This window comes from Anser cygnoides, chromosome 9, assembly GCF_040182565.1.
Source record: "Anser cygnoides isolate HZ-2024a breed goose chromosome 9, Taihu_goose_T2T_genome, whole genome shotgun sequence".
Lineage (NCBI taxonomy): Eukaryota > Metazoa > Chordata > Aves > Anseriformes > Anatidae > Anser > Anser cygnoides.
This window is the reverse complement of record NC_089881.1, coordinates 19381275-19394501: the sequence shown is the minus strand read 5'-3', so window position 1 is coordinate 19394501 and position 13227 is coordinate 19381275. Positions and strand designations below refer to the sequence as shown.

At 39.5% G+C, this 13227-nt stretch overlaps 1 protein-coding gene across 3 annotated transcripts in view; it reads left to right on the top strand.

Moving 5' to 3' along the window:
- Positions 1–13227, top strand: part of USP13 (ubiquitin specific peptidase 13) — a 49466-nt gene that overhangs the window by 20845 nt on the left and 15394 nt on the right. For all 3 annotated transcript variants that reach the window (XM_067002276.1, XM_013174792.3, XM_067002277.1), the window contains exons 4-10: positions 962–1083; positions 1515–1657; positions 1888–2072; positions 6425–6519; positions 7630–7817; positions 9132–9203; positions 9475–9568. In XM_067002276.1, coding sequence (XP_066858377.1) covers positions 962–1083; positions 1515–1657; positions 1888–2072; positions 6425–6519; positions 7630–7817; positions 9132–9203; positions 9475–9568 — 899 coding nt within the window. The remainder of the gene's footprint in view (positions 1–961; positions 1084–1514; positions 1658–1887; positions 2073–6424; positions 6520–7629; positions 7818–9131; positions 9204–9474; positions 9569–13227) is intronic.

The following is a 13227-nucleotide window of genomic DNA, read 5'->3' as shown; positions in this document are numbered from 1 at the left end:
GCAAGCCTTGGAAGAGGGGTTTGCTGCCTCTTAACCTGCCTGAGCATCCACCAGATTTTTATCTTTGAGGAACCTGCACAGGTTGAAATCTTCGTAGTGTTTAGGAGGTGGTCAGCACTTTTGTTTTTGCCATGCTGGCCACAATCAAGTTTCATATACGGGCATTATATGAAATTTATTGGTGATGTGTTGCCATATGGATCATCAGCTTGGAGATGCTCAGTTTCTTTGCTTTGTAAGGAAGAGCTTAGAGTCGCAGACTGCATCTGTTGAGATTTTTCTCCTTCATCAAAACACAAGCTTGTAGTACAAACTGTGAAAGGGGCCCAGAGTTAAGTGAGGTTGGTGGTTATCTGTATTAAGCTGCAGTAAGAAATAAACTGCACTTGCTTTTAGCTGTTTGAGGCTAGGGATGAGATGTGGGAATACTTCCATCCATGGACATCCTGGGAGGAAAGGCCACAGGTGAAAGATGAATGACGGCCACAGTGTGTTTCAGACGGGTCTGTGATCCCAAAAACATGGGGTGCTGAAATAGAGGTGCATTGTTTCTGCTGTGCAGTTTAGGCACAGCTAGTGTGACAATGTCTCAAGATTCTAGCCGAAATACACATCAGTATTACGTGCTGATTTTGTCCAAAGTGAGCAAAATTTTGTTAGCTGCCTCCCAGAATGAGGTGTCTGCAATAGCAGACTGCTTGGAGAGGGGCCAGATCAACTGTGATTGTGACTGGGGATCAGATTAATTTGGAAATGTTGGTCCTCAGCACATCCTCTTGCAGGATGGTGAGGTTTCAGTTTAGATCAGGATTTCACAAATATTTTTAGCCAGAAGAAACTACTGACAGTGTAAGTTTCTAGGTTGATGCCAGGCAGGCAATGCTTCATAGAGTACTGCTGCCACAGTTTAGGAACCTTGATCTTGGAACAATCTCCTAACATTCCCCATCTTTTTTTCCAGATCTAGAGACAAATGGTGATCTGAACGGTGATGACTTTGAATACGAAGATGAAGCAAAACTTGTTATATTTCCTGATCACTATGAAATCTCATTACCAAACATAGAAGAATTACCAGCACTGGTCAGTGAGTGTGTGCAAATGGTGATAGGAATTTTCTCCTGTTTCCATTTTTATCAAGATGGTGTGTGTTTTTTTTTTTTTTTTTTTACTTATGGTGCTTCTTTTTACTTAAAGATATTATCCAGCTATAGTAGAGGCAGGCATTTTTAAAATCTGTTTTGTCTTTGTTTCCTGGATTTCCTTTTACCTGCTGTATTCCTTCTTTTATTGTGGTGACAGCTTGTCTCAGGGAAGTTCACGTATTATATGTTGCGCTTACTCTCCTGCTAAAATAATAACTGCAATCCAGAAAAATACTGGTGTATCTAAACATATAAATAGTCTTACTGATATGCAGTTGAATGTGTGGTTAGCAACTAGGCTGAATGTCAAGTTCTCACCAGTCACTGAACCATGTTAGGTTTTGAGTTTGATCTTCCTTTGCCTTCCAGGTGACGATAGCTTGTGATGCACTCCTCAGCGCAAAGTCGCCCTACAGGAAGCAGGACCCTGACTCCTGGGAAGAAGAGCTACAGGCATCTAAACATGCCAAAACACTTGTACAGTTAGACAATGGTGTTAGAATTCCCCCCAGGTGAGAATAGCAAGGTTTATTCATTTTAGGCTAACACAGTCCAGAGTTAAAAATGAATAAATAAATAAAAATTAAAACCGGTAACTCAGCCAGCAATTCTCTTGCCCAGCTCCCGGCTGGCTGTGTATGTTTGGTTTGTCCTACTGGGTCAAACTGGGAATCATTCTGGGAATCCAGAACTGCTTTCTGCCTTACTCATTTTTGTCATTTCTTGCTTGTTTCTCTTGCAGTGGTTGGAAGTGCTCAAAATGTGACCTGCGGGAGAATCTGTGGCTAAACCTGACAGACGGTTCGGTGTTGTGTGGGAAGTGGTTCTTTGATGGCAGTGGAGGGAATGGACATGCAGTGGAGCACTACAAGGAGACGGGGTATCCCCTGGCAGTGAAGTTGGGAACCATCACTCCTGATGGAGCAGGTCAGCCACTTGGCAGGTTCTGAGATGGGGAGTCTTTTGTGCATGAGACTAACAATGTAAATCTATTACCAAGTGGGTTTGTGCCTCCAGTGCAAATGTTTGTTAAACTGATATGGAAAGGGAAACCCTGTGAATTTGTGAATCTTGATCAATTTGACGAGAATTACCCACTCCATTTGGAGAGAGCTGTTGCATTTTTAAAATCTGTTCTTCTCCTCCTTTTTCATGTTTGATATAAATAATATTTTGGTTTTGTATAATAGTAGATTCATAATACGTTGGGAAGAATGGTGTTGTTTGGAACCAGCATAGTTCACAGTATTTTCAGTTCAGCTACGTTTGCTGTGTAGTGTAGGGCAAATGGTTCAATTTTGTATAACATAGAAACAATAACAGAGTAATGATTTTCAAGTCAGAAAAGTCCATTCTTATAAACATGTATTTTGTATCTACTGGGAAGTGTTCTGTTTTTCTGTGATTTAGTAACATTTTGTTCAGTGTAATGAACACTCATCTTCATGGGGCTGCTGTGATGCATGCTTGGTAGGGGGAAAAAGCTATAGGAGTATCCTTGTTTGCATATTCTCATTGTGTGACATTCTGCAGTGTTGCTGTGGAGAGGGTTATGGGGTGTGAGGAGTACAAGGAATAAAACCATGAGAAGTGGAAAAACTTGTAAGCAAAGAGATCCTTTGCTGCAGATGTAAGGAGTGGGGGAAAAAAAAGGAATATCAGACAGCATGATTATGTTTGTTTTTTAGTGCTGGTGGCCATATGGATGAAACCCAGCTTTTTAGAACAGCAACTGCCCATTTATTTATTTATTTACACACATCAGTTGAGAATTTTTCATCTGTAAGTCCTATTCAGTTTCAGGGAAAGGAAACTGTAGTCAGATTCTGCCAGCTGTGCCACAGAAACACTGAGCAAAATTAGTTCTCTTCTCTCCCAAATGGAATAATTTTTCCTTGGGTGAACCTGGTCTCAGAAGATTCCTGTCTGAATCTCTCAAATACTGAAGGTGGTTAGGATTTTCCTGGATGTAGGTTACAACTGCATCTACGAAATAAATGATATTCTTTAGTGTTTGTTTCAATGTTTTTTTTGTTGTGGGTTTTTTTTTTGGCATCTTTACCAGCAGTACTTCTTTCCTACAGCTGCTGTACTTCTGCCTCCCACTGATCAGCTGCTTCTTCTCTCATGTGGCCTTTGGGATAACAAAGGACAGGCTGTCATCTTTCCCTCTGAATAAGGGGCAGCAGCTGTTCTCCACAGACCTTTGTTCTTCTGGATGATGTTAACTTGATGTCCCTATAGAAAAGACTTCCCTCCCCCAACCTTTCTTGTTTCCTTTTCAGTAATCATTCTCTCTGATCTATATTACAATGGTAATCATAACCTCTCTATAGGGCTGGATGACAGATGAGCTGCAGGAAAGAGGCCCCATGGCTGATCGTGACGTAAAGTCTGTCTGGTTTCTGCTTCCCTGGGCTGGAGGTGAAGAGGTAATGGTAGAGGAGTAATAAGTGTTGGTCCCTCTGCTGACATAACCTAATCGTTTTTCACACCAGTAAGAAGGAAAAAGAGGTGGTGCCAGTACTCCACTTATATCTACCCTATTTATACACAGAGGGAGCAGAGGAGAGCAGCTCCCTGTCTTTTCTTGGGAAATCTGTCGCATACATTGTGAGGGATTTCTGGGGCATTAGCCCCCTTTTGTAGTGTTCTCTCAACAAACAGATCTGGGATCGGATCAGAAATTGAACCAAACTTCTGTATTCCACCCTAGGACCTTAGATGCACAGAAATCAAGTTTGCTTCTCTAGGCTGAGTACTTCTTGGCAGTCTGTGCTACCTGCTACCTCTCTTGACAAGGTCATTGGGTTTGATATGAAGTATTTGTGAGGTAACGTGTTTGAAACTGCTCTGAGGACTGGAATAGGTGTTCAGCAGTGGGAGGCCCTATCTGACAGGTTCTTGAATGAAGTGCTCTGTGGATCTCAGTCTCAATAATTGTCAGATACTTCTTTGGGGAATCCTGTGCACCTTGTTTCTTCATGGACCATTCCCCTTTATGCTTTAAGTAGGAAAGTGTGATGCCCACACAGCCAGAACAGGCATAAATCTTGAGCTCGAGAAGCAAAGGAAGTAAAGGTAGCATAGTCACTTTTTTTTTCTTACTGTAGTACAAACAACAATGATTATTCTCTGATTAATAATGCTTTGTGGTGCCTATCTCATCTTTTTCTTGTTTTCTTGCTTTTTTCTTGTATTCCTCTTACTTTATTACTCTGACATCAGCCTTTGTGTGTCACACTTGCTGACTTGTATACAGACTCTTGCAGGAGAGCACTACAGACCTGTGTTTGGGGGCTCTTATCTTCTTTCTCTAATTCGCTGCCCTCTGATTTTTTTGAAATAAGTGAATTATTTTTGTCTCATGAATTTAAGTTGGCTGCACAGCAGAAAGTACTGAAATATATGAGACGAGCTGAACCTGAGTGAAGATTAATGTTACATGTTCCATTTCTGTTGCTCTGGGTCGGCAGTCCCAGAGGGCGTCTCTCTCTTCATTCACCAGAAATGAGGAAAAACAAAATCAAAGCTTCCATGTTGAAAGAAGTCATCCGAGATCAGTTGATGTGTAATCTTGGTTGGGTAAGGTGTTTGAGCTTTACAGGATATTTTGGCTGTTCTATGACCTCGCCAGGAGACTATGGGAATGTTGTGATCTCATGTGTGTGGATGAAGTGTCATGTCTTCTGGGCACGCTTACTACCATGCCGTGGAATTCCAGCAGATGGGCAGCTACAGCCCCACGCATGCCAGAGGGGTCACGAGGACCAATGTTAATAGAGGGTGTGATGGCCGATCAGCAGAAGGCAGCACGACCCAAAACCACCATTCCTCAGTTTGAGAGAGTTAATGTTTTTTGTAGGGCTGCCAAATTTATAAGTTGCATTTAGATCTTAGAATGGTGGCTAGCCCTCAACCTGTCATTTCAGCTTGAGTTTCCTACTAGCAGTCCTCAAGGAGACTGCCTTCTTGTTAAATTCTTACACGTGATGGGCTGAGGCAAAGCCAAGGTCTGTAGTTGCCAGGAGAGAGCAGGATAACCACCCTTCAGAGGTGGTATTTGTGCTGTGAACAGCCTTTATCTGGATTCCTGCTCTCTCCTCCTAAGTTTATTTCTGTTTTCTTCTGGTTCAGATTTCTCTGTCAGCCTGGGTCTAGTCACATGGAGCAAGGTTACTGAGAGAAACTCTGCTGGGTGTGAAGGACACTTGGCTGAGAGGCGTGCAGGCAGACTGGCAGAGGGATTCTGGGGTTCAGTGTGAGTAGAGACCAGAGCAGGGAAATACTCATAAACTACAGAGGAATAGGGTAGAAAAGAGAGAAAGAAGATGGAAGGCCTGTTCAAGTCTTTCTAGTGGGTGCCTTATAACTCCTATCCTTATATGATGCCTGCAGCTTTATTTATTGCTCAAGCAGGTAAAAACTCAGCTTCATTACAAGTCTTGCTTGGTAAATGCTAAAAATGAGGTTTTTATCTCCATTTTGTCCCTCTGTTGGATTTGTTAAACTTGGTTTCATAATGAAAATATCACTAGACATATTGTTTCCTTCCTCAGTTTGAACTTTGCCCTTCCTAAATGTTTATGGGCCATAAGGACCAATTTTAGAGCTAGAGCTGAAATTTAAATCTCTCATACAATAAAGCCAGACACCCCAATAATGAAATCAGCCTTTCTCCCTAACCACAAGATTAATCTTCTAAGTCCAGTCCAACTTTTTCTAATAAAGACTTCCACAGTTTTGCCTGCATCTCCACGGGAAAAGGAAATCATTGGATTCCTTGAACTGTACTAGAAATACCACTGGCAGTAGTCACCACACCACATGCTCAGTTTTAATGCGATTGCCTGTATCTAGTAGCTCCACAAAAAATCAGAATCTCTTGCTGTGATGTTCAAAACGTAGACTGTCTAGGAATCTAAGAATTTCATGTTCTCCGTTCCTTCTTTTCCCTACAGATTTCTTTACTTACTTTGGGGGGGGGGGGGGGGGGGGGGATACTGTAATTGCTGTAAATATTCTTAGGTTTTAATAGTGTGAGGGCATGTAATTTGCCCTAAGGAGAAGAGTTGAAGTGATTGTGTCAAACATTTAAAACATTTACTAAGCTATGTGGGTCTATATGCATACATCTGTCTGTTGGTCCTAACCGAACCCAGAGAATACGAATAAGGCACCTTGCATAGGCATGCCTGTACTGAGAATGCAATGTTAGTAAACAAAGAGAAGGAATAACATATGATACAATAGATCATCTGTTTGCTTTGCTTTTCTAGATGTCTATTCCTTTGATGAAGAGGAGCCAGTTTTAGATCCGCACATAGCAAAGCATTTGGCACACTTTGGGATTGATATGCTGCAGATGCAAGTGGTAGGAAATAAATCCTCTTGGCTTCTTTTTCTCTTCTAGCTGGGGGCAGGAAGAAACAGAAAAAAGATGCTTGTAGCTTATGTTTGTGTGATTGCTTCAGACTGTTATGATAATATTTAATTTTGCGAAGTTTAGTCAGCCAGTCCGTGCTCTATTTTCTGAGGTCTGAGATGAGTGAATTGTTATTTTCAAATCTGAGAATTGCCTTTCCAAAAAGTTCCTTTGTAGTCAGCAGTTTATATGTGTCACTTCTCTTCTTCTGTACCATTTTCCTTCGAGATGAAAAACGTCATTCAATTAGATAATATATTGAATATTTAATTACAATGAGTGGAGGAAAGCCTGTTAATTGTGTAAGTAGATAAAAATATTGAGCAAAAATAAATTAATGGACAAGTAAAATGTGAATGAAAGGGTCTTTATGTAAAGCTATAAAATTTCACTCTAGGTCTTGTTAATACAGACATTAAAAATGAATAAATATGTACTTTCACTCAAGTGTAGAAGGCAGTATGGATTACCGTGTGGTATACCAGAAAGAGACAGGGGGAAACAGGGTCCTGTTCCTGTTGCTGGCAGTAGAAAAGTCCTTTTTATGAATTTGTATCTCGATGGATGTTGATTCCAGTTCTGTTTAAATTTTCTAAGAAGTCTGAATGGAATATGGTTTTAAAGACAGGTATTTCATTGTCCAAATGAAGAGAAAACTAAAAATAAGCTAGAAAGCAACAGAGAAGGGTTAAACCAGTTTCAAAAGACTTCATGTAACTAAGAAATGATATAATAACTAATAAATGATAGTATACTGATTTCCTTACCAATATTATGAATAAAAAATCTCTCTTATTCAATGGTCTTTCTGGGAAACCTGTTTTATTTAGCAACCTTCAAAACTTAGGTGTAGTCTCAGATGTTGCAAAGGATTGGATAAGCAAGCTGCTAGACTTTTGACCCCGATCTCTTCCCCAACATGCACAAGTTACCTTCATTTTCCCATTTCCATGGTTTGGCTCTTCTTATCAAGATTAGATCACAAATTTGGTGTGATGATGACAGCAACAATATAATAGTGGTAGAAATTAAAAGGAAAAAAATTCTTGTTGCTTACAGACAGAGAATGGACTAAGAGATAATGATATAAAACCAAGAGTCTCAGAATGGGAAGTGATTCAGGAATCTGGAGTGAAACTCAAGCCCATGTATGGCCCAGGATATACTGGCATGAAGAACCTGGGAAATAGCTGCTACCTCAATGCTGTCATGCAAACCATTTTCAGCATCCCAGAGTTCCAGAGAGCGTAAGTAGCTCCATGTTAGCTCTTGTTTCATTCCCCAATCTTTTTTTTTTTTTTCTTCTGTGCAAAATGGTATTTTAATGTCTTACCGGCAAGCAGGTCTTTCAGTCAGTTCAGTGGCCAGTTAGAGGATTTAGTGATTGTATTGTTCTATTCTGGATAAGGTTGGAATCCCAAACATAATCTGCCTTTGAAATTGGAACTTGCTTTGGATTCAGTGTTTTTGTTTGGGTCTGCCTGTCATACATAATTAACACAACAGAAGAATGTGAAATACTCCTGACCAACCAAAGCAGACCACATCACTCCAAGGAGAGAAGCCTTTATATATACATATATACATATATATATATATATATGGTTTGCAATAAATTCAGGGTGCATTTTCCATCCACAGCTATGGTAGCATGTGTTCTGGAAGTAAGGCTTTTAGATTTTGGAACACCTCCCAGGTTTACAAGTAGCAACTGCCTTCAGGAGAAGAAGAGGGAGAAAACTTGTGTTTGTTTACTTTGTTAGCCATATGGAGCAGAGTCTGTAGACTAATTGACAGCTTTTCTATCTCCATTTTTGAAAAACATAATAATGGAAGTGGTTTTCCACAGCATTGTCCTTGGAGTTGCCTGAAGCATACAGCATACAGTATTAACAAAGCAGTGAAGATCTTTCAAAGATGGACCAGGCAGAAATTAGGTGTGTTCTTTCACTGTGACCCTACCTATGTAGCCTGTTATTTCATCTGTTTTCAAGTGAAGCAATGGTCAGATAGCATGCTACAAAATGATGCACTTTTCAACAAACTGGTTACAACAATACATACTTTCATGTTTATTGTCAGGAGTTAGCATTTGTTTCTCTGAGAAAACTCAACAGAACCATTATTTTACATGTTTAGGTCCTGACCTTTTTTTTTTTTTAAAAAAAAAAAAAGCTTGGCATTTGTTCAGCAGTGTTGGTGAGGACTAGGAAATATGTTGTTTCTCTGTGGTTTTGAGTAACACCATCCAGCAGCTACTTCACAATCAAGGAATAGAACTTAAATTCTTACTGAACAACAGTGCTGTATCCTTCTCTCTAGCTAGAAGCTTCTAAGCAAAACTTAAATGTCCATTTCATAATTTCTTTACTACTATTTCTTCCATGATAGAAACACTCACCAGGGACAAATAAAGTCATTGCTATGATGCAAAATTTGACTTCCTAGCACAGAGGAAGCTTGCAGATGTATCACTGCTGAGGACTGAGTATCTGTTTGTATATCTCTGTGTAAATCTAGCTGTGATATTTGAATGTTTTTGTTTTGTTCTTGCTGCTCAGGTATGTGGGAAACCTTCCAAGAATATATGACTACTCCCCTCTTGATCCAACACAAGATTTCAACACTCAGATGTAAGTGACGCTTTTCAATGATTTACTTTGTCAATTTAAATAGATTCTGAATAATTTAATGTCGGGGCAGAAGACCTTGTCTGCATGGGCTTGAAAATGAAACATGGCACAGGGTAGAATGTGAAGACTTGTCTGCTTAATTGCAGATAATGTTTCCTCAGGGGTTCAAAGACACTATTTTTCTTTTTTTCCTTGGAAGAAATTTGTCTATTCTTTACCTGTTTTCTCACGTTTTTCTTTTTTCCCCCCCCCCCCATTTTCTTCCCTACAGGGCTAAACTGGGACATGGCCTCCTTTCAGGCCAGTACTCTAAGCCACCCATGAAATCTGACCTTATTGAACAGGTGATGAAAGAAGAACACAAGGTATTTGACCGAGCTTGTGCAGCCTGGTAACTAGGTAAAAATGATACCCTGAGAAAAGGGAACAGGTGCTGGGCATTGGAGAGCATGGGTGGATCCAGCATGGGATGCTTAGCAAGGTGGAATGAGCAGGATTCTTTTCAGGAATATATTAGTCAGGGACTATTTGTGCAAAGCATTAAAGCTACCATTGGTTCTGCTAATCAGAGCCTAGGTTTACCTTTTCTGAGGAACAAAAAAATGTTATTTAGAGAGTCCAGAGTATTTAGAAGAAAACTTCTAAGTCCTCTCTAAATTGCAGAAAGAAGAATAAAGAACTAAAGAGTTGTTTCTGAGAAGTGTCTGACGATATTCCACCTGATTTTAGGAGAAGCTGTCTATGTAATGCAAAATTTAGCAGTGCTGGAGGCTTTCATTTATGTGAAAGAGGTGTCATGCAGAGAGCTATGTCCACTGAGGCTTCGTTTGAGTATTTTATGGTTACAGAAAACATGTGGAAGCATGCCTATGCCAGTGGGGTCTCTCCTAGAAATTGAACAGTAAATGTGATTTTTGGATATAAATTGAAACTGTAACCACTGGACAGCCAAGCATCAAGGCGTATAGTGGCATCCATCTATATCTTTATCTGTGTATGCTTTCTTCATTCAGCAATGAATACTTTCACAATAATCAGAAAGCCTCCTCGTATTCTTTTTCTGACAGTCTTTTGATTTTTTTAGCAGTAAGGATAATTTTTGACCAAGGCTTGACTGACGTATTTGTGTCAGCAAGGTTCATGGGCACTGCCTGATTCACCTTTTAATCTTTGTACCTGTTCTTATTTTTGTGAAGAAAAGCTGCCAGCAGCTTAGTGGTGAGCTGGAAAAGATTGTTTTCTTTGTCTAGGTTAGTGTAATTTCCCTCAGCATTTCAGAGTGAGAATAATACCAGTTCAGGTTTTGTCTCTTTGAACTCTGATGCTTTTGGATTTGCCTGTTTTCCCTACAGACATCCAATTAATAACTGCCTGGAGCAAAATGCTAGTTATTTGGTCAGTGTTATCTACCCAAGTGAATCTGTTGAAGTTTAGATTTGTTTTACTACTCAAATTATCTACTTTGAAACATCTTCTTTAGAGTGATGCTAGGAAAACTGTCTGGAATGTGTTTATGTCCCTGCCAACTTCTCTTATTGTGATTCCAAGCAGCACGTGGAGCCAAATCGAAGACTCCATAGATGGGATATTTAGAAACAAATGGTGAGCTAGCAGCCAATAACGAAAATAATGCCTGTAGAAAAGAGCTTTCTTTATGGAGGAAAAGTTCTCTTACCAAGTCACATTTTCACAGACAATAGAAATCATGCGTGCTTCTGTCACAGAAGCATGATGATGTTTTCCATGGAAATAGATTTTTTCCTCTACCTTCCTTTATCAGTTATTGGTGTAGAAATTTCTCCTAAAATAAGAATGTCAGGGAGATACTGGACAAAGACTGAACATCTGGTACACAGTAGTTTGCAGAATTTGAAAGCCTCATGTCTCAAAGCAATTGTTTTGTACAATAGGTAGTCATTGTTTTGGTGCAACCAATAACATGTGGCTTGTGTTTCCTTTAAATAAAGTTAAAATCTGTCAGTGCATCACTATAACTAAGAAATAGTAGAATAATTTCAACAGACTCCTCACCTTAAATTCTGTACACTGACGACCCACTTTGTTAAATGCATACAGGATATGAATGAAGAATTAAGTGCTGGAAGATCAGGACTCTTAGAATAAACCTACATCTGCATGTTTAGGCCAGCGGTCACTCCTAGCAATGAGATGTTGAGAACTTTTTAATGACAAATACTATAAATTTCTGTCAGGTAGTTAGTAGTAGCCATGCGTTGTTATTTAAGAATATCTGTATTATTCGTAAGTTCAGTTTAATAAAAGTGTAGTTACATGCATCAGATGAGGTCCTTATCAAGCAAATCCTAGCAGTTACCAGGATTTGAATCAGCCTTTATTTATTCTTTTTATTGAATAATTTTTTTTATTCCTTTTATTCTTTGTATTGAAGAATTACTTAGAAAAAAAATAAATATAGCTGTTTTCTCTGTTCCCTCGCTCTGGATGTACAAATGTAGGTTTTGGGATTTGGGGGTGTTTCCCTGCCCTGCCAGCTTTCCCCCAAAATACCAGTATACATACAGATGATATTTCTCATCCAGATAGCTGTAGTGATATTTGAAATAAACTAATATGATTGCAGAGGATTTTAGGCCCTCAACATTTTCAAGTGCTTCAGTTTTGTGTCTATAAAATCAATTATTCATTTTGTTTTTATTCTTTGCCTCCTACATGCAAGGAAGTTCTCTAGCTTTCTGGGTCTTTGGAATTCATCCAAAGTTTTTTGGAGTTGTTGCCTGTAAAAGCGTTCATGTGAGATCTGCATTGGTCCAGCACAGTCTATATTTAGCTAAACTGTTTTGCAACTGTTGATGGGGAAAGTATGCCAGGTATTCTATAAATATTCATGGTTCTGGGGAGCTGAAATCTTTTGCCACAGGAGCTTTATCTGGGAATGGCAGCCACTTGGACCCACTTTGATATTAAGAAGAGATTGAAAGCCTCAGTGGTCATCAACTAGGACTTGATTTTCTGCTTAAAGCTCTGCCATTTCTTCCATTATTTTTCTTGTCCTTGAGGTAGAAAGAGTTTACAGTGTGAGATCCTCTTCTAGAGACTGCCACATGTGGCATATTTCTCCCTGCTCAAATGGCTGAGTAAAAAGCATATAGATGGAAACAAGGCTGAAGTCCAAACTCATTGCGTTACACATCAGGGCAAATGTGCCACCTTGCAGTATTCTTGCTTTCAACATAGAAAAAAGCCTGATGTGTAGTAATTTGAGCTGTTTTGTGCATTTCTCTCCCCAGTCTTGGCTTTGAAAGGCAGTCGAGGACACAAAAGTGATAAATAACCCATGATTCAGAAATCCCTAGAACATCTCTGTTCAAGCAGTCCTGAGACCCTTTCTCTTTATGAGACCCTCTAACTAGCATCTTAGTTTAATGAGGTTGCTGGTATGTTGCCAGAAACTGAAAAAACATAATTGAGAATCTGCTTCTGATTTCAGTGAGTCTAGGGCTATCTTACACTGGAGAAACCAAGAATAAAATTTTGCTCTGCTAGTGTGTGCTTTATGCATCTTCCATTTCATGCTGCTTATTCTATTTTTATACCAGAATGTTAGTGCAACTGTAGTAAAGACTGAGATTGGCTGAATATTGAACAACCTCTAGTATGTCCTAGAGGCTATGCTTTTGCTTGGACTGTCTTGAAATTTATTTGGTCTTATGGAGGATGAGGGCAAATCTGAGTAAAAGATTCTGACCCTTTTGAAAGTGTTATGTAAAAGGAATAATAACTATTGTATTCTTGAGGATACAATTCCAAGGGAAAAAAAAAAACACTTCTTAAAGTGGTATAGAGAGTGTGAAAGTGAAAACGACGACTGTCTTAGGAGCTAGAGACCTTCAGATATGGTACAGTTTTCTGGCCAAAGGCAGTATGTTCCTGGTCCTTCCACAAAACTAACACCTGCAAATTGCAGAGTCATGTCTGTTCTTTGCAACCCCTCTGGGGAATTCATCCTGCATGCATTAGTTGCTCTCTGCTTCGCTCTGCAGAG